Source organism: Saccoglossus kowalevskii, chromosome 4, assembly GCF_978046115.1.
Source record: "Saccoglossus kowalevskii chromosome 4, keSacKowa6.1, whole genome shotgun sequence".
NCBI classification, from domain to species: Eukaryota; Metazoa; Hemichordata; class Enteropneusta; family Harrimaniidae; genus Saccoglossus; species Saccoglossus kowalevskii.
In genome coordinates, this window is record NC_140644.1 from 25,076,009 (window position 1) to 25,098,189 (window position 22,181).

At 36.1% G+C, this 22,181-nt stretch overlaps 1 protein-coding gene and 2 long non-coding RNA genes across 6 annotated transcripts; 1 reads left to right on the forward strand and 2 right to left on the reverse strand.

Moving 5' to 3' along the window:
• Positions 1-4,150: 4,150 nt before the first annotated feature.
• LOC146747222 (uncharacterized) lies at positions 4,151-12,277 on the reverse strand. The gene is made up of 2 exons (XR_014929190.1): positions 12,217-12,277; positions 4,151-4,765 (listed from the first exon to the last, which is right to left on the reverse strand). It is a non-coding gene; the product is annotated as an uncharacterized LOC146747222 (long non-coding RNA).
• A 293-nt stretch (positions 12,278-12,570) lies between these two features.
• On the reverse strand, positions 12,571-16,592 carry LOC146747223 (uncharacterized). Its single transcript, XR_014929105.1, has 3 exons — positions 16,489-16,592; positions 15,889-16,171; positions 12,571-12,614 (listed from the first exon to the last, which is right to left on the reverse strand). It is a non-coding gene; the product is annotated as an uncharacterized LOC146747223 (long non-coding RNA).
• LOC100372175 (uncharacterized) lies at positions 15,245-20,840 on the forward strand. Of its 4 annotated transcripts, none has more exons than XM_002737088.4 (4): positions 15,245-15,390; positions 18,068-18,195; positions 18,620-18,764; positions 19,601-20,840. In XM_002737088.4, the coding sequence occupies exons 2-4, from the start codon at positions 18,105-18,107 to the stop codon at positions 19,830-19,832; spliced, it is 468 nt and encodes a 155-aa protein (XP_002737134.1). In that variant the 5' UTR covers positions 15,245-15,390; positions 18,068-18,104; the 3' UTR covers positions 19,833-20,840. The 4 variants fall into 4 exon arrangements, with proteins under 4 accessions (XP_002737134.1, XP_077867351.1, XP_085354124.1 ...); XM_078011225.2 differs by having other exon boundaries at positions 15,299-15,390; positions 18,055-18,195; XM_085497998.1 differs by lacking the exon at positions 15,245-15,390 and adding an exon at positions 15,554-15,572.
• The last annotated feature ends 1,341 nt before the right edge of the window (positions 20,841-22,181 follow it).

The window sequence follows — 22,181 nt, forward strand, 5'->3', positions numbered from 1 at the left end:
TGCACTGTCAGGGTAGTTTCTATAATCTCAACCATTGTAGCACTGACTGGTCTATCTATTCGAGATATGCACTGTCTGGGTAGTTTCTATAATCTCGGTCATTGTAGCACTAACTGGTCTATCTATTGGAGACATGCACTGTGTGGGTAGTTTCTATAATCTCAACCATTGTAGCACTGACTGGTCTATCTATTCGAGATATGCACTGTGTGGGTAGTTTCTATAATCTCGGCCATTGTAGCACTGACTGGTCTATCTATTGGAGATATACACTGTCTGGGTAGTTTCTATAATGTCGACCATTGCAGCACTAACTGGTCTATATATTGGAGACATGCACTGTCTGGGTAGTTTCTATAATCTCGGTCATTGTAGCACTAACTGGTCTATCTATTGGAGACATGCACTGTCTGGGTAGTTTCTATAATCTCGGTCATTGTAGCACTAACTGGTCTATATATTGGAGACATGCACTGTCTGGGTAGTTTCTATAATCTCGGCCATTGCAGCACTAACTGGTCTATATATTGGAGACATGCACTGTCTGGGTAGTTTCTATAATCTCGGTCATTGTAGCACTGTCTGGGCTATCTATTGGAGATATGCACTGTCTGGGTAGTTTCTATAATCTCGGTCATTGTAGCACTAACTGGTCTATTTATTCGAGATATGCACTGTCAGGGTAGTTTCTATAATCTCGGTCATTGTAGCACTAACTGGTCTATCTATTGGAGACATGCACTGTCTGGGTAGTTTCTATTATCTCGGCCATTGTAGCACTAACTGGTCTATCTATTTGAGATATACACTGTCTGGGTAGTTTCTATAATCTTGGCCATTGTAGCACTTACTGGTCTATCTATTGGAGACATGCACTGTCTGGGTAATTTCTATAATCTCGGTCATTGTAGCACTAACTGGGCTATCTATTGGAGACATGCACTGTCAGGGTAGTTTCTATAATCTCGGCCATTGTAGCACTAACTGGTCTATCTATTGGATATATACACTGTCTGGGTAGTTTATATAATCTCGCCCATTGTAGCATTAACTGGTCTATCTATTGGAGATATACACTGTCTGGGTAGTTTCTATAATCTCGGCCATTGTAGCACTGACTGGGCTATCTATTGGAGCACTGTCTGGGTAGTTTCTATTATCTCGGTCATTGTAGCACTAACTGGTCTATCTATTGGAGATATGCACTGTCTGGGTAGTTTCTATAATCTCGGTCATTGTAGCACTAACTGGTCTATCTATTGGAGACATGCACTGTCTGGGTAGTTTCTATAATCTCGGTCATTGTAGCACTAACTGGTCTATCTATTGGAGACATGCACTGTCTGGGTAATTTCTATAATCTCGGTCATTGTAGAACTAACTGGTCTATCTATTGGAGATATGCACTGTCAGGGTAGTTTCTATAATCTCAACCATTGTAGCACTGACTGGTCTATCTATTCGAGATATGCACTGTCTGGGTAGTTTCTATAATCTCGGTCATTGTAGAACTAACTGGTCTATCTATTCGAGATATGCACTGTCTGGGTAGTTTCTATAATCTCGGCCATTGTAGCACTAACTGGTCTATCTATTCGAGATATGCACTGTCTGGGTAGTTTCTATAATCTCGGTCATTGTAGCACTAACTGGTCTATCTATTGGAGACATGCACTGTCTGGGTAATTTCTATAATCTCGGTCATTGTAGAACTAACTGGTCTATCTATTGGAGATATGCACTGTCAGGGTAGTTTCTATAATCTCAACCATTGTAGCACTGACTGGTCTATCTATTCGAGATATGCACTGTCTGGGTAGTTTCTATAATCTCGGTCATTGTAGCACTAACTGGTCTATCTATTGGAGACATGCACTGTGTGGGTAGTTTCTATAATCTCAACCATTGTAGCACTGACTGGTCTATCTATTCGAGATATGCACTGTGTGGGTAGTTTCTATAATCTCGGCCATTGTAGCACTGACTGGTCTATCTATTGGAGATATACACTGTCTGGGTAGTTTCTATAATCTCGACCATTGCAGCATTGGAGTATGAACTGTGTCTTGAATTCCAGCTGCATTACCAATGGGTTGTACTAGGTAACTTGAAAAATAAAATATCAACCATCAGTTATTAGACAATATATACAGTCAAATGATATGGAGAGTAAAATGAATTTAAATTTACTAACAGAAACATGACTAATATAAAACATATGTCAAATCAATCATTTATTATTGTTTATAACATACTCTTGCAGCATCTTTTAACGTCTGTGCAATTTTTCAGACTCTCTATAGACTTTGTAAAGGAGTTGATTAGATGACATTTTCAGAATACGTTTCCAAAATTTAACACGGATTATATTTCTTCCAACACTAAGTGGATATCGTCCGAGTTCACCCATAGCTGCATAATATATATTTACACCAATTTAACTGAACATCTTCAATTGGTTTACAATGCAGATTTCCATAGTTTAAAATTGATATAGTTTTCGAATCAAATATTGTTAAAAGTAATTTTGGAGAAATATTGTTACCAATTCCTTTCCTGACCACGTACGCTGCCTTTGAGGCTTTTCCGGCCAAAATTGCACATGCCAACTTAAATGAACCACTTTCGGCACAACAACACCTAGATATGTATAATTTACAACAATATCAATTTGATTTCCAAATAGTTTAAAGTCCATGTTATCGTCATCACAGTCAACAATATCCTTATTGAAAATAATAATTTCAGTTTTAGTGGTGTTTACAAACATTTTCCACGTATAACAATAAAATTGGAATATGGCAAGTAACAACAGTAAACCCGAAGCACTATAAGATACAATAACACTGTCGTCGGCATACATAAGACATGTTAGTGGGTAATCATCCAATTCAACACCATTAAATGGTGCTTTATTCAAAGCCTTTTCTAAATCGTTTAGAAAAAAATGCAAATGACATTGGGCTTAATATAACCCCTTGTTGTACTCCAATCTCAAATGTAAATGTGTTTGTGTAACCATGCGGTAATTTTATGCAATATTTAACCAAACTGTACATATTCTGCAAAAGATTGACTATTTTACAACTAAAGCCTACTCTAACAAGCTTTAAAAATGAACTAGCTCGGTCAACATAGTCAAACGTTTTTTATAGTCTACAAAACAAACGTATAATCTCTTTCTAGCGGCTCTATATTTCTAAATTAGCGTTGACAGGATAAAAATATTATCTTCAGTGATGTGATTTGCCCGGAAACCTGCCTGATTATCACTGAGAATATTATTTGTATCAAACCATTTGACTATTCTTTCGTTAATAATAATTGTAAAAACTTACCAAAACAACTCAATAGGAAAATGCCATGGTAATTAGTGAGGTCGTGTATGCTACCTTAGTAGTTTAGGACACACAATTGGGACGACCATGAGGGCGCTGTTCATAGTTGGATGCGATGATGAACAGCGCCCTCTTGGTCGTCCCCATAGTTTATTAGCATAAATGATGACGTCACAATAGAAATTCGTGCATAAATTAGCATAAATGGCCGTAAAAGGATTAATTTGAATGAGGATGACGTCACAATGGGATATTGTGAATACATTTGCATACATGAAATTGATTTGAATACGAGGTCGCGTCGAGGTTATCGTGAATACATTTGCATACATTACCATCATTTTTTTAATTATTTTGTAATTATGTTTCAATTGGCTTTTTTTCAATTTTTTCAATTATTTTTAATAGGTCACGAAAGATTTTTCAGAATGCATCGTAGAGTGCGTTCTCATACACGCACACATATCCTCGGGGGCGGAGCTACGTCACAGACGTTCCACGTTGCTAAGACGCACACCACTGTACCATGCATTTCTATGGGCTCTGTGCGCGCTGCTGTGGATCGCAAGTCGAGCCGGTGAAAATTCGAGAAAACAATACAAACTCAACTTTGAAGTAATCCCGAACAATCAAATTTATATATGTTACACGCGTAGGGCTAATCTTGTTGCACTGTTCAGAGGAGTCTCAACAATCACCCCAAAGTACTGTTTTCTGTGAGTTTTGGGAATTTGTTTTCACCGCCGCGGGTTGCCAGGCGGTGAAAATGCCCGGATGTCCGCCCCAGAGAATAAGCTAATAAATCCACGGCATTTTAAAAACTAACGGAGTTTATTGCACAGAAGAAGTAAACAAGAATGAAATATTGACATGGAGTATACATTCATGGCGTGGTTGCGTTTTTTTTTTTAACGTCACGAAAAAAAAACATATGATGTGAGTAAGGAAAATAGTTGCATAGCGTGTAAATGTTTAGCGTGATTAAATATTTCTTAATACCTCGAAAAATACGTGCATACATGTAAATGTGTGGCGTGGTTAAATTTATTTTAACGCCACGAAAAATACGAGTACATAAACGATTCGATTAAAAACATGGAAGAGTAAGAAGTCAAAAGTGAACAATCAAAAATAATTAATTATATATATACATATGTTGTTCATTGTTTATATTTCTTACTTCATATTTGCTTTTTTTTCGAGTAAATTATTTTTAACGGCACGAAAAAAATATGAGTACATAAACGATTCGATTAAAACACAGAAACGAGAAAAGTCAATAATAGTAAACATTGATCAATAAAAAATAATTCATTCTATATATACATATGTTGTTTATTTTTTACATTTCTTACTTCCTTTCAATGAGTCAGGCAGTTTGTACACCTTTTTTTTCTTATTCCATCCCTCTAATCAGAATCGCTCATCTGTCGTAGAAGAAAAAAAGAGAGAGAGAATAATATTAAAAACTGATAGTTATATAAAGAGGGTTATGTGTTGGAAATTTAAAAGTATGAGTCACCCCGTAAAAATGCGGTCATAAACCCGCTAAAATGCAAAGTATGCAAAATCGGTTGATCGATCGATCGTACAGTTTGGTTTTCAAAAAAATGGCGGACTATGCTACTATGAGTTAAAATATATATTTACCTGATCGTTTCACAGAATAACTTTGACATACATAATCATCACACGGAATGAGTTTACGCTGTAACATAGCGATTTTCGTTTTCCCTTGGTGAAGAAGATGTATGCAACGAGTCATACAGAACGTATTGACCACACATGGCTTGAAAGTATTCGATGATTTTAGATCCACGTACGAGAAATCTTTTAAATTCCATGACATGACTACCGTACGAGTAAAAATAGTCATCGGTGTTTGATACGAGCGATGTGTATTACTCCAAAGCACACTCGTGACTGCCAGTTTGAACTAAATCACACGATTAAGTTTAAGGCATAGGGGTTATTTATAACTCGCTCGTCATAAGTGTTCCTAACGTGAAGTAGACCTCCCACGTAGATGATAAACAACTGATGTTGGTGTATTTGTATATTTATGTTATCTAAAACATGAACACTCGCAAGCAGGGATATTGAATAGGGTTTTAAGTTTAAAGCATTACCCATATGCATGGATTTCGACCTGCGTCACGGTGTATTGAATCGCGCCTGGACATGATAAACATCGAGCAAACAAACCTAATCTCGTTTATGGCGATTAGTTGTATACTGTTCCTTTCGTGGCAGTGTGAATTACTACAGAGTTGAAATTCGCCATGAATGAAAGTCGAAATACTCACATATTTTTAACATCAGTCACTTATAACAGGACTTGAAATTTTGTTGGCCCCAGGCGCTATCAGTCAATTTACTTATTTTAATCGATTAGACCTTGCTAAAATACTACCGTCATTTTCGACATATAACAAAAACACATGACCCACAGCGGAGGGATTTGATCTCCCAAATAAATGAAATACAACATGTACGTATGACCATTATCGAAGCGTTCAATCCCATCGTTTTTTTTCAGATTTGATAACCTCAGACCTGGTGCCAAAATAAATCTCGTAAATAAAATGACGCGTTCCCCATGCCAATGTTACGATTACACTCCAAATTGATTCTTTGCGGGATAAACACTGGGTCAACTTGATTCAGTCAACATGAATCTGACTCAGGCAGTATGATGATTCCAGTCTGTCACCAATTCACCCCAAGAGTGTATGACGCCTTGTCTCAATTCAGGCCGAATCGAAGACTGTGCACGCCGTTGATCTATATCTGTGATCGGTGTAGACGAGAAACATTCCACCACTCTGATCGTTTCTATATCATCGGTAATTCAGTGTACCGCTCGAATGTAATGCATCAAACAATAGTTTACTTTTGAAGGTTTATTTTACAATGACTGGAAAACCGACCGAAATCGCGAAATTTTAGGATTCAATCTTTACTCCGTCAACCATCAAAACTATTCAGTTCATTCTCTCTTCACTAATGAATTGGCAGTACACAGCAAACTATCATTCATCGTTTTTTAAACATCATTTCGAGTATCCACGATTTCGAAATACTAGAAGAGGCAAGAACGAACGTTACATTTGAATGGTCAAATGACAAGGGGCTGACCCCGCTCGAATGTGCAACAGAATGTATCAAATGCATTGACCCATTTAAAAGACAGAGTCAACCTCGAAACATTGAGAGCCATAGCCGATGCTTAAAAAAAACGAGTTTCTCTTCAAATGGTTCAAAACCAAATTAAATGAAGCACTGTGATTCGTCACAAATGATGCTGACATCTTTAGCAGCCTGGCAAAAGAAATCACTCAACTAACCTCACCACCAGATTCAAATTTCCACGATCAACGACAAAAAAGAAACATTATAGGCGATCTCCTGTTCGAGGTAACGGGCTTGGGTTGGCTACAAAGAGACAATTGAAGTTACTAGCTCGCCAAATTGACCACTTTGAAACGAGACATCTAGCCGCTCATCATCATCATCAAGACATCGGCTTAGATACTGTACGCCTCAGCAAAACAGCCGATTGACGAATTCGTGGACTCAAATTCCAACAAGAACAATCCTGACATAATACTTAAACTACGTTCCTTGCAAGAACGTGTAGACGTCAACACAACATTTCTGGAGACCCACGAGATGAAGGACACAATTTTAGTATATCTGTTAATTACTGTTGATAGAACACATTTTATGAATGAATTGGTTTTCCGATTTGAAAAACATTGAGTACGTATTCATGCGTTAATTAATAATGTTCAACCCATTGAATTTGTGTCTCACCCAACAAAAAAATCAGAACAGAATTACTAGACATTTCCATATTTCTAAGACAAAATTAACCAAATTTCGAAATTATACATATTTTAATACCAAACTTGCTGTACATATAATTACGTATACCATTGACAAATTCACACTCCGCTTATAAATTATACTCGATTATGTCTTTACCAATCATTACTCCGCTCATCATTCACTATTCGATTGACCACGTTCTGAATAAATTGTACACACAGATAAACTGATTTTTGCAATATACATGTACTTCTTGTTTTCACTCCAAAACTTACTGCTTATTTGATCCCTCAATCAAAAGCTGTTTTACTTGGGATTGACGTTTCCACGTTTCCACGTTAAACTGATGTCATCAACGATTTTCAGAAAGGGTGACTGTCGAAAAGTAGGACTGGAGACTCTAACTATGAAAAATATCTCACCACAATCAAAAATCTAAATCCTAGTGCTGTGCTAAGGCGAAATTCGGAATAAGGGCGCATACCCTTCAAATCAAAAGGGGTAGATATAATAACTTTATAGCTGAAGACTAAATTTGCCCAGTTTGTGACAACTAGAAAATTGAGAACGAAAAACAACTTCTCAATTGTAATCTATACATGGAGGAACGAAAAAACCATGATTAAAATATTAAATACAATAAAATCAACTTTAAGACGGACGATGAACACCTAACAGATACACTAAGAAGTTAAAATGATAAAATAATCATTGAGCTAAGAAAATTCGTCCACATCTGTTTCAGGTTACGACAAGAAAAAAACTAAAATACCAGATGCCTCAACCAACCACAATTTAATTTTGTTTTTCTTTATATTCAAATGTTTGTGATTTTATTATTGTTACAATTTGCTTATTGTTGTTACTTTATTGTATATAACCTTATAGCTGAAGACTAAATTTGCCCAGTTTGTGACAACTAGAAAATTGAGAACGAAAAACAATATTTTCTCAATTGTAATCTATACAAGAAGAAACAAAAAAAATCATGATTAAAATATTAAATACAATAAAATCAACTTTTGAACAGATGATGAACACCTAACAGGTATACTAAAAGTTAAAATGACAAGACAATCATTGAGCTAGGAAAATTCGTCCACATCTGTTTCAGGTTACGACAAGAAAAAACACTAAAATAACAGATGCCTAAACCAACCACAAAATAATTTTGTTTTTCTTTACATTCAAATGTTTGTGATTTTATTATTGTTACACTTTGCTGGTTTTTTGTTACTTCGCTGTATTTCCAACCAAGATCCCACGCATGAATACGTTTTCAATTTTAATTATTATTATGCAAAAATTGAATATTGACATCATGGTCACTTTACCACCGCAGTTATCACATCGTGCTTTGTAAATATTTGACAAGCTCAATGGTCACAGATAGTGTTGCTAACGCAGCACACGCACGCACTCTTTCGAAGGGGGAACTAGCCATATTGTGTACGGCCGCAGTGAGTTGAATTGAAAAGCCCGCTTCAAATTGTGTGCGTAGAGTAATAGATTATTATACATTATATTAGACATAATCATAATCTCAATCAAGAAGCAGATCTTCACTCACCGATAAAATAGCCACTTACTGATGACCCGTGTTTACCATGTTGTTAGCACAATTTGATTCATGGCATTATTCAATACAGGAATTATGAAACGCGATCAGACCCCCATTACAACAATATCACGCCTCATGCGTTACTTCAATAATAACACCCAGCTGATTTGAAGACTATATAGTTGTGTCTTCAATTATTATTTCAAAGGAGAATATCTTTCACGTACACACTATAAACATTACAAACGGTAACATCGGTGTAAAAGTATTTATTTCGAGAGTCAACACTGTTCATAATGAAAGAATCGACAAAAATGGCAAAATAAAAGAAATATCTAATCATTCGAACTACAACGTGCATACATACATACAGTATTCTGAGGATCGTCGATTGATATTACGCCATATTGCAAATGATACTATTATCAATGAAAGTGTTGACGAAATGTAACGTGCACGCACGCATTCCTCGTCCACCGGTGCCCCAGTCACGTCAAACAGTCGATTTACGAGAGTGTAAACAATACGGTCAGGATATTATTATAATTGTATAATGGAATCTGCCTAATGGATAAACGAGTGCTACCTGTACATCTTGGCAATAATCAAAACTTAGCGCATTTTATTAAACATGAATTAGCATACAAAGTGTATGGCATTATTACTGGTCGATGTTCGCATTGAAAAGACTCTGTATGCAATGCGTACGTGTTTACCGTCAAAGAACGAACTACGCACTATCTCTATAATATTAAACATTTACGATTTCTTGACCCGCTTCCCGTTTGCTTATTGAATCTACAATGATAATAATAAAATTTCATCTCATTCTCTCCGATATAACTGTTTATTTCAAATTAGTGGTGTCCTACTTTTCGACAGTCACCCTTTCTGAAAATCGTTGATGACATCAGTTTAACGTGGAAATGTGGAAACGTCAATCCCAAGTAAAACAGCTTTTGATTGAGGGATCAAATAAGCAGTAAGTTTTGGAGTGAAAACAAGAAGTACATGTATATTGCAAAAATCAGTTTATCTGTGTGTACAAATTATTCAGAACGTGGTCAATCGAATAGTGAATGATGAGCGGAGTAATGATTGGTAAAGACATAATCGAGTATAATTTATAAGCGGAGTGTGAATTTGTCAATGGTATACGTAATTATATGTACAGTGATTCGTTCTTGCCTCTTCTAGTATTTCGAAATCGTGGATACTCGAAATGATGTTTAAAAAACGATGAATGATAGTTTGCTGTGTACTGCCAATTCATTAGTGAAGAGAGAATGAACTGAATAGTTTTGATGGTTGACGGAGTAAAGATTGAATCCTAAAATTTCGCGATTTCGGTCGGTTTTCCAGTCATTGTAAAATAAACCTTCAAAAGTAAACTATTGTTTGATGCATTACATTTGAGCGGTACACTGAATTACCGATGATATAGAAACGATCAGAGTGGTGGAATGTTTCTCGTCTACACCGATCACAGATATAGATCGACGGCGTGCACAGTCTTTGATTCGGCCTGAATTGAGACAAGGCGTCATACACTCTTGGGGTGAATTGGTGACGGACTGGAATCATCATACTGCCTGGGTCAGATTCATGTTGACTGAATCAAGTTGACCCAGTGTTTAACCCGCAAAGAATCAATTTGGAGTGTAATCGTAACATTGGCATGGGGAACGCGTCATTTTATTTACGAGATTATTTTGGCACGAGGTCTGAGGTTATCAAATCTGAAAAAAAACGATGGGATTGAACGCTTCGATAATGGTCATACGTACGTGTTGTATTTCATTTATTTGGGAGATCAAATCCCTCCGCTGTGGGTCATGTGTTTTTGTTATATGTCGAAAATGACGGTAGTATTTTAGCAAAGTCTAATCGATAAAAATAAGTGAATTGACTGATAGCGCCTGGGGTCAACAAAATTTCAAGTCCTGTTATAAGTGACTGATGTTAAAATTATGTGAGTATTTCGACTTTCATTCATGGCGAATTTCAACTCTGTAGTAATTCACACTGCCACGAAAGGAACAGTATACAACTAATCGCCATAAACGAGATTAGGTTTGTTTGCTCGATGTTTATCATGTCCAGGCGCGATTCAATACACCGTGACGCAGGTCGAAATCCATGCATATGGGTAATGCTTTAAACTCGAAACCCTATTCAATATCCCTGCTTGCGAGTGTTCATGTTTTAGATAACATAAATATACAAATACACCAACATCTGTTGTTTATCATCTACGTGGGAGGTCTATTTCACGTTAGGAACACTTATGACGAGCGAGTTATAAATAACCCCTATGCCTTAAACTTAATCGTGTGATTTAGTTCAAACTGGCAGTCACGATTGTGCTTTGGAGTAATACACATCGCTCGTATTAAACACCGATGACTATTTTTACTCGTACGGTAGTCATGTCATGGAATTTAAAAGATTTCTCGTACGTGGATCTACAATCATCGAATACTTTCAAGCCATGTGTGGTCAATACGTTCTGTATGACTCGTTGCGTAGATCTTCTTCGCCAAGGGAAAACGAAAATCGCTATGTTACAGCGTAAACTCATTCCGTGTGATGATTATGTATGTCAAAGTTATTCTGTGAAACGATCAGGTAAATATATATTTTAACTCATAGTAGCATAGTCCGCCATTTTTTTGAAAACCAAACTGTACGATCGATCGATCAACCGATTTTACATACTTTGCATTTTAGCGGGTTTATGACCGCATTTTTACGGGGTGACTCATACTTTTAAATTTCCAACACATAACCCTCTTTATATAACTATCGGTTTTTAATATTATTCTCTCTCTCTCTTTTTTTCTTCTACGACAGATGAGCGATTCTGATTAGAGGGATGGAATAAGAAAAAAAAAGGTGTACAAACTGCCTGACTCATTGAAAGGAAGTAAGAAATGTAAAAAATAAACAACATATGTATATATAGAATGAATTATTTTTTATTGATCAATGTTTACTATTATTGACTTTTCTCGTTTCTGTGTTTTAATCGAATCGTTTATGTACTCATATTTTTTTCGTGCCGTTAAAAATAATTTACTCGAAAAAAAAGCAAATATGAAGTAAGAAATATAAACAATGAACAACATATGTATAAATAGAATTAATTATTTTTGATTGTTCACTTTTGACTTTTTACTCTTCCATGTTTTTAATCGAATCGTTTATGTACTCGTATTTTTCGTGGCGTTAAAATAAATTTAACCACGCCACACATTTACATGTATGTACGTATTTTTCGAGGTATTAAGAAATATTTAATCACGCTAAACATTTACACGCTATGCAACTATTTTCCTTACTCACATCATATGTTTGTTTTTTCGTGACGTTAAAAAAAAAACTCAATCACGCCATGAATGTATACTCCATGTCAATATTTCATTCTTGTTTACTTCTTCTGTGCAATAAACTCCGTTAGTTTTCAAAATGCCGTGGATTTATTACCTTATATGTGTGCGTGTATGAGAACGCCCTCTACGATGCATTCTGAAAAATCTTTCGTGACCTATTAAAAATAATTGAAAAAATTAAAAAAAAAAGCCAATTAAAACATAATTACAAAATAATTAAAAAAAAATGATGGTAATGTATGCAAATGTATTCACGATGACCTCGACGCGACCTCGTATTCAAATCAATTTCATGTATGCAAATGTATTCACAATATCCCATTGTGACGTCATCATTCAAATTAATCCTTTTACGGCCATTTATGCTAATTTATGCACGAATTTCTATGAACAGCGCCCTCATGGTCGTCCCTATAGTGTGTCCTAAACTACTTACCTTTCTTTAAAATTGGACAAATCAGTGCCTTTGACCAAGTCTGTGGGAAATGTCCACTATTCAAAATCAAATTTAAAACATTTGTATAACACTTGATAAGATATTGTTTACTATATATAATTGATTTCTAAAGCCATAAAATGCGATCTGTTGCAAATGGTGATTTTTCCCTACAAACTGGTGATTCGCAATTTTCGAAAGCTAAACTGTGTGTGGAGGGAGTATTTAAACATTTTTCACGGTCGCCAACAGCCAACGTCGTTTACATCCCATTCGTTATAGTCTTAGACTGGCCCAGCTGTGGTGATTTTTTTCAGTTAAAAAAATTGGAAAAAATAGTTTTGCGAAAGGTGGGGTGAACGCGAAACCACCACAGACTCGCCTTATTTGCAGCGAATCTGTTGCTATTATTTATTCATGATATGCAGTGAAAAGGAGTGGAGGCGTGCACGCTGCATAATGACGTAAACATTGTGGGTCTTCTGTACAGATCGCGCTTCACTGTAACCCAGGAAAACACACTAGGTATTGCTCTCACCACAGAGGGCGCGGCAAAAACGTCCAGTCTGGGTGATTTCGCGTTAACTACTGCATTTCGCTATTTTTTTTATTTAATTTTAAATTTAAAAAGAAATATCGCCCAGACTGTGCCAGTCTATTATAGTCTCAATGGAGACGATTAAGTAAAACTATGTCCAATGACCAGATTTCATGACTTGAAGATGACATTTTTGGCGTTTCGAAAGCTACTACTCAAGAAATATGAATTAATTCAGTATTGCAACATCGGGGTTCATCCTGAGTAAATATAATAAACACAATAGCAGAATAGAAAGGGTGCGAACCATGTTGTGTACTTATGTCGTCGACGCCCGGTAAAACACCCTGGGCTTATAATCGGGGATGCCCTCAAATCGTAAAACAGAGGGGTGGGTTTATACATATTCTGTGAGGGGCTTATGATCGGGGTACTTCAATGTACTTGGGCGTCCGACTGTCAGAATACTGTGGTTCAAACGCAGAAGGTTCTTACCCAAGTTCCGAAAAGCTCATTTTGCATATAAAAGGTGAGTTTATACTAGTAGTACACAATGCCAGCCTGCATGAATGGTTATGTACAATGGCGTATACGAACGTGATCAGAAAGTCATACGTCATAGCTTTGAAAAATAGCCAGAGGTTAGAGATGTTCGTTCGTTACCCCCTTTCAAGAATGGCCTCCATGGGCTTTAATTTTAAGAATTTCAAATGCCTATACACTACAGTTAAAATTAACAAAAAACATAAACCACTGCAATTTTATTTCAATTACAGAGATTCGCTTTAATTTTAAATGATAGGATCTGTCATTGTTTAAGTATTGAAATTATTAACGATTTTTTGGACAAACTTTTGCATGTTAAGACCGACGTGTGTGGAAACCTCAGGAATACGCCATGTCAAGAAGCAGAAAGCTTGCAAGGTTGAGGTACGATGGCGGTGCTGATGATTACAACTCACACAACCCTGAAAGCGAAACAGTCTGTTAAAGCTGTTATGATGTAACAACATTGTTATGTCTCCAGAATGCCGTGCCAATTAAACTTGTTGACCTCACTGCATTGAACGGTAGAATATAAAGGCAGTTGACTGATTTATGAACGTCTTCTCCATCGGCAGTGCTGGTATTGGCCGTTTTGCGAACTCTGTTGCCGCTACTTGCAAACTGTGTCATCACCGGTCACAGGGAGAGTGGTAACAAGATGAAGCAAATTTAATGTTTTGTTAAATGTTTGGGCTGCATGTATTGAGACAAATTAGATTAGACATACAAATTCCACAGCACAAATGAAAGAGATAAATTTATTGCTTAAGCAGGATAATGTGCGAATTAAATGAGATAGAGAAATCGTTTCTAGAATAAATTTATCGGCTTATGAAAATTAATTATTTCATTCTTTATCGTGATAGCAAAACGTTCTATTTTGGCCCGGCCTTACAACAAATAAATTGCACATATGATTTCTAATTCGGAATGTAAGTAATAAACGACCTAATACTTTTATTCATTTTTTTTTTACAGAAATTAAAACTAAAGAAGGCAAAACAGATGTTGACGCAACCATACGGCGTAAAAATTGCCCACGCCGCTCAGTGATTTAACCAAAGTTGCTCATGTTTAGAAGTAGGCCACAGAGGTGAATAACACACAGAAAGGTTAAACACTCCTGTCAAGTGAAATTGACAAATAACAATATATTGCGATAAGGATATAGACTGTTGGCTATTTTGAGTTCAAAAGAAATGCATGAGAAAATTTAATTTTCAGAAATACATAAATACGCCAAAAATGAACACGAAAGTTTTGTCGATCCTTCTCAAAACGAAACTTGTCGTATGACACTTATCGGTGTCACGTCAATTCATGTCAATATAGACAACTGTTGCTGCTTACTATAGCCGTTGTATGTAAGGCAAGGAGTTCAAGGTAAGGGTGAGAAAATCTCTCCGATGCTTAAAACATATTTCGATGTTTAAAAATTACGACCTGAATGAAGCAGGTAAAATAATACTAGTAGGGTGCGGTTGTTACAAATATGTCGTGAATTAGGCAATATCTTGTGGTATTCGCAACTGCAATGGTGGTTCTTTCCTTAAGTACACATTCGCTTAGCAACGTTGTTCTGTTGACTGTTAAATAAAATGCGTGGCCTTGGTGTTACAATGCAAACAAGTGTGAGTCACAAAATTCCCCATTTACAAAGAAGTAAGTTATACATAGCAGTATGACAACAAAATAACTCTAGCAGTTCCTGTTGAGACGTACAGAAACTATCTTGCAGAATACATCTAGTAAGTGGTTTTTTTTTTACATACAATCAACCTATTAATATAGTGTCTCGTGGAAGATAACACATACACATAATGAAATTAGTGCTAAAAATTACAGTCCCCGTTACTCGATTGAAGCCACTCAACACCGAGGCCGTCAAAAGTTGGCATATGTTTGACTCGTATCCTAAGACGTATAAATGGTAAGCCAATGCCAATGTTACTTCCTAAACGGTAGCGAAAAGGTGAATTTAAATAATTAAGTGTAATTATTATTCATTCGCTAGAGCAACCTGTGGAATTTCATAATTTAATTATACGACAGAACGCTATAGCCTAGAAATGTGTGGCGTATGGAAGTTATGTTCACGAGTGATGAGGTGTATTCGAAAATACAGCATGCATTCATTGCGTCTCGAGTGAAATAACTTCCAGGCTTCGGAAACGTGAGGACGACGCCATGACGTTGTATCATTATTACCTAAGTTCTATAATAAGACGTATAACAGTACCACCTACTTATTTGTTAGTTGCCAATCAGCTGGTACACAGCGCCATATTACATACAACGTAGTATTTCTGATATATCCGCGTTGCTGGTATATGATTATCAACCTATTGAGAATTCATGTACGATGACAACAACTTTCTGAATTCGAACACCCATGCAAGTTCTGTGGAAATGCATTGTCTAGTCGGAATCGGGGTCATGCAGTGGGCGTTTGTGACGCATTGTGGGTACTGGTGAGTGTTCGGTGAACGAATTGTTGTTTCCCGTGACGTTGAAAGTTTCACCAGTGATCTAGGAAATCAAAAACACGCCATGAGTTTGTAGGATGAAATCTGGTTGAATTGACATTTCATTAGCCTTAGCCATCAACTTTGAGATGCTGTTTAGTTTGTTAACTGCAATAGACTGTAAATAGTGTAAAGTGAAACAAAACATGTTTAGTCTAGCGGCCTCTGATCTAGTGGTGAGCGGCTCGGGTGCTTATCCGTAAGAGCCTTTGATAGCTCGGCTGGTCGCCCAAAAGAGGTGGAGGTCAGTGCCATCACAAAGCCCACGAAGAGTTGACCCCAATGGCTTAAAATATATCACAATTAGTATATCCCGCTTACCTATAGATGTAAAACCTCCAGATGATGTGATTATACAGCCAGGTAGGAAGATTTGTGCATACGCACACTTTGCAGTCACCGAGCCATGCTCCTGTCAAAACATTGTAGTTTATAAGCATGTGCTTAAAGAAAACGGCGTATATGCAAAGATGTATTACTAACTTGGCTGAAGGAAGTTGAGAATGATTGCCAAATTTTAGAGGAAACTAATTTTGCCGATTCATTGCCAAATTAGGGAGACAGGTTCATTGACCTGATTACTGGAATGAAAGGTTGACATAACCTTTGACCCCACTCCTGAACTCCTAGAGAAAATCCGGTAGAATTGGAAGCACACATAGAGGCAGTCGTTCTTTGGTGACGGATGTCATCATCCCTCCCTGCAAGTTCTGAAGAGACTTGGGCCATGCAGACTGACCGAGAGGGCTTTACCATATCAAGCTAATAAACAGCGTGCTAATTGAGGACCCTTTTTCCGACAAGGGAATCTACGATTTTATATCGATAGCAAGCACTGCTGGCTGACTACAAATACCATGGCATTTGTTACCAGTATCGTTACTTTTTTCATACACACATTCACATTAGTATCGGAAATCTCGGAGGCTGTAGTGCAGGGGCGGATCCAACAAAATGTTTTGGAGGTTCCAGGCTTCGCTTAAAATTTACGGAGCATACATCACAGAGAAGCTATGCGTAATCCAGATGCATTTTCATGCTTTTCGGGGGGCATGCCCCCCACCCTCTGAATCCGCCACTGCTGTAGTGGTATTTATTGTCTTTATTGTTATTCATTGTATTGTTTGTAAATTATTTACTGTACGTGATATTTTGATATTAAATCTATTATTTTGTACACATTTTGTATCCACAATACTACAGAGACTGCGGCACGTAATTGTGCATGAAAGGGCGAGAACTGCCCACCATGCGCCGAAGACGCGACCTTACTAGGGGGTACTGGGGCATCCTCCCTTGAAAAATCTAGACCCTCTGGACGCATTTTGAGGGGCAAAGTTTGCTGACACAAAGGGTTTCAGCTTGATTTTCGACCGCCGCCACTGTACTATCCTCATCAGGAAAATTTTAATTCGGTTAGTTTTGAGGGATCCAATAATGTAACCCTGTTTTTGAAGGATAAAAAAACGCAGTCACGAGTATTGAGTGGTGTCCTCCACAATATGCCACTCAAGCTCGTGACAAACTTGTTTACTGAAATTGTCAAGGGACTATTTTGTCTCATTTCTACATATTCGCAGGCAATACTATTATTATCAGCAAGCATGTTACTATGAATACTGAAGTATATTATGTAATCATTTCCATGATCTGCATTCACTAAACGTTATTTGACACTTGTTGATTTCATTGGCGACGAACTACAAAGACAGTGATACACTTGAAAGCTTTTTGAAACGTTGGTTCAAAAAGATACTAGTATACCAGAACTTCCAGTATTTTGTCAATAACCCAATATTATTAAAGGAATGTGAAACTTGAATATGGGTGTACTAGCTGTGCTAAGAATCACTTGTGATACGAGTTTTGATAATTATACGTTTGCAGTTTTCTTTTGTAGTTGTTGTCTTACTGGTGAAACACCCGACTTGTGACAAATGGACGTGTTCCATAAAATCAACGAGTGTGAATTGAACCCAGGAGACCATATATATGTATGGAAGACAATGTATTTATACTCGCATCACGGTATGTTTTTTTTCAAATAACCTAATCGACACATTGTATTTGTTGAAAGATAGATAGTTACAAAAGTATTTTGGTTCTCTATAATTCTTAAATTTATTCAATGGCACCTCCTTTCAAATACAATACTTGTATTAAATACCAGAAACAACCAGGTCATATTGAGTATTCAAAATAAACTTGCATACTAAGTACAAAATAAACAGTGATTTAATCAAAAATATTGTTTAAAACAGTAACACTGTATATCAACAACTGTTAACCAATGGTAAATACTACGCCGTTGACAACCACTCACCATCCATGTATATTACAGATTCTGTATATTATACAACAAGGACACATTACAGTCAGTACCATACTAGATATATTACTATATATTGTAATTATGTTTGTAACAATAGTAATGTGTATAATTTGATTTCAGGGATTGTAGCGGGGAGAAAAGGAGGTGTTTGGCAAATCATACATTTTACTCCAGATGAGTGGAAATCTAAGAGTACAGCCAGGATTAGAATAACGTCTCTTGATGAATTTAGAGAAGGCAGTATTGGGGACATACGATTATATAGGTTTGTGAAAAATAGAATACATGGCAAGAGGCTTGGGAATTGTTTATATTTGACAGGAAATTAGCGCTCAATTTTATAAATATTTCAAAGGTTTTCTGCAATTGGAAATCAATTATTGTAAGGCATGAAAGCATATTTTTCCATACAGTGGAAATTAATTAAATTAGTTGTAATGTAAAAGTGTCGTATATGTTACATATTATGTACATATATACATAGTATTCTCTAAACCCCTGGCGTCAGTCAATTCGTTCCCTGTACTGTATCCTCGCAATGACCTCATTTATATTGAATATAAAACACACCGATGACACTAGCAACCCGTGGTAAAAATGTATATACACTATGACTTTGTTCATGAGTGGTTCAACGCGGTAAAATAGACTACAGGCTGCAAGACCGGTCGCTGGGCTTGTAGGTATATTATATGTTTGTGATCTGCCAGAAATACTCAATTAGATGGCCATTTGTCCATATCTCATGAATTTGTATACACGTGATGTGTAACGTGTAGTTTATCATTTATTTTTATTTTTTGAGAAGCAAATTAACAAGGTATCCATTTATAAACTTAGCATGGATCGGATTTGTTCGTGTGAACACGTATCAATTATAAGTTTTTCATCATTATTCAAACTTTCAAGAAATAAATTTACAGTTCAATATCCTGAATACGAAATAACGTATCTGACTATCATTTGTTGAAGTTGCACTCTGGGCAGAGCAGTGCTTTTTAAAAATGTACTACTTAATTGGTGCCATCTCATGTTGCCATATTTACTACTAACATTAAACCTATTTACGAGTTATAATGGTTTCCTGTAATTTGTCTATAGGTATGGTTATCCCTGGATCGTTTGCTTTTTTAAGAGACGTGGAACCTGCTGTCATGTGTTCAGTGATCATGTGGATGTTGTTTTGCGTCGAGCTAGAGAGTGTTTAAATTTGGGCCTGCCTGTAGATGGGGAGTATCATTTATTGGTGAACAACTGTGAACATTTCTGCTTGTACTGTAAATTGGGGCCAAATTACAAACACCTACAACATTTTAGTCAAGCAGCATTCTAGCCAAAATGAGCATGGCTCTAAAATGTTAGATTGTGTTCAAACATAATTGCCATGGTTCATCGTATTATGAGAGAAGTCCAGGATTTAGCACCATGGTTGACCACGGTGAACATTTTTGCAAACAGACTCTGTCAGGTTTTAACACGTTTGAAAGTGTGTTTCCTCGTGAGTTTTCTGGCAGCCAAAATCATAGCAAACATGTTCGAACACAGTTACAGTCGCAGACAGTGAAATAGTTTGTCATTTTTAGTCATACATATTATTGTTCTAGTTCTACCTGCATTATATTATGTTAGTTCCTTTTGGTTTTCTAGGTATATTTCCATTACATGATTTACCTTATATGCCAATCTTTATTGGATACAATTTAAGTGATGGTGAGAAAAAGGTAATTCGATTTTTCTTCATATACAAACTGAGCTGAAACCAATATTTGTTGTATATAACAAATATTCCTTGTAGTGTTTTGATGATTGATGAAGGAAATGTACGAAGAATGATTTTGTATTCTAATTCTGAGCCAAACTATATTTTTGTTCTGTAATATTCATAATAAGCTATCACAGTACTTCATCGTCAACTATGAATAGTCTTGTTTTCATTTATTTGAAATATACTTACTGTTGTATAAAAATAATCTCAGATATGGCCACATTTTTACTAAAAAATAAATCTTTAATAATGATAAAATGATTAATGATGTAAGACAGCTAGCAGACGCGAATACTTTGGTGCTATTTTTATATAAACCTGTTAATGATTATTTTGATACTCGACATTTGTTCACAATTTTCGAAAATCAAGACTTTCTGTGAACCAGGTGGAAATTGTCACACTTTACTTGGTAGTCGCATGACCCATCTGTACAACACTTATTACCCTTTGAACAAGTAGTTTTATAAATGATGCTAAGAAAGGCTTCTGTGCTGATTATAATACTCTACCTAACTTTATATTTAAAGCTTTGTTTGAGTTGCTAATGAATAAAATAAACATACAACTGGTTAATTTTCTATATATTTGTCAATAGATCTCCCAAGTTACTATTCTCAATATCTAGTCAATTTGTTTTTACCGAAAAATAGCCATTGACTGAAATGTCTAGCCACTTTGTGCAGTTACTATGACGACAACACGGGAAATTGAGTTATGCAAAAGCGGGAATGGTTTCATAGATGTTTATAAATATTTCTAAAACAGTTATCCCCACTGACCCCCGCCCTTCATTCAAATTTATTTCTCGTCATATGCCGTCATATTTAACGTTATTTATAATAATTGTAATTTATAAAATGGGTGATTCACGTTTTTAAAAAAATATGTTGTTAGAATATGTTTCAAAATGTCTATTTTGGCATTTTGTCACACGGAGTTTTCAAATACTATGATTGAAATCTATAAATAAGTAGCACTTTTAAAACAAAATTACATATAATAGAGACTCTTGAATAAATACGACCGTAGTGGGGTTCTGGACTGTAATTGGTTTGGTTATTTTCAATCGCGATTTAAAATTTATAAATAGTTGATATAAAACCACGCCTTCATGAAACCCGGTGTACTGGATACATACTATTGTTAAACATATCCAAAGTTGCACACAATTGATAGTTTTGGTAAGACTTTATTTTAATAGGTGGAAAATAGACAAATTACCTGTAAAAATTGTATCTGACATATGTCGCATTTCATTTTCAGTGTGAATGGTGGCATAATTATTTGCATGCTTTTTCAGAGATTGTAAAATTTCATCACTTTGCACATCAACAATCAGACCGATGTTTAAATACTCAATAGGGAGTTGTATTCTCTACTCGGATCATGTGAGAACAATCTCATTCCGAAAAACAATTCGCTTACAAGTATATTTTTCAAAGAATATCTTTCTCAAGGTAACGCTGACTGTTTAAAAAACATAATTAATACATTTTTGTTCATTGTAAACCTAACAAAGAAAGAATTGTCCTAGTACATGTGGATGAGGGATGATCAACGAAAACTGACCACTATCGAAAACAAACCTTATACTTGAAACAATGGAATGAGGCAAGACGTGTTATATTTATATGTGTATGTACATGAATATGATAATGCCATGTGATATTTTCAATATCACCGCCCTCAAAACAAATCATGGCTCGTTTACTTACTATAGACAATTTATTTTGGTAATAACTGTTTTAAATTTCCTAAAAAAATCCGAATCTTTCCACAATATTCCACTAGTTCCAGACATTCGCCAAAGGGAGTTTTAGTCGAATGTGTTTCTTCAACCTCATCTTGGTAGAACAAGGGATTCGACTCTCGGACTGCTGCAAAGGATTTTTGTGGCAAAGAACGATGATATTA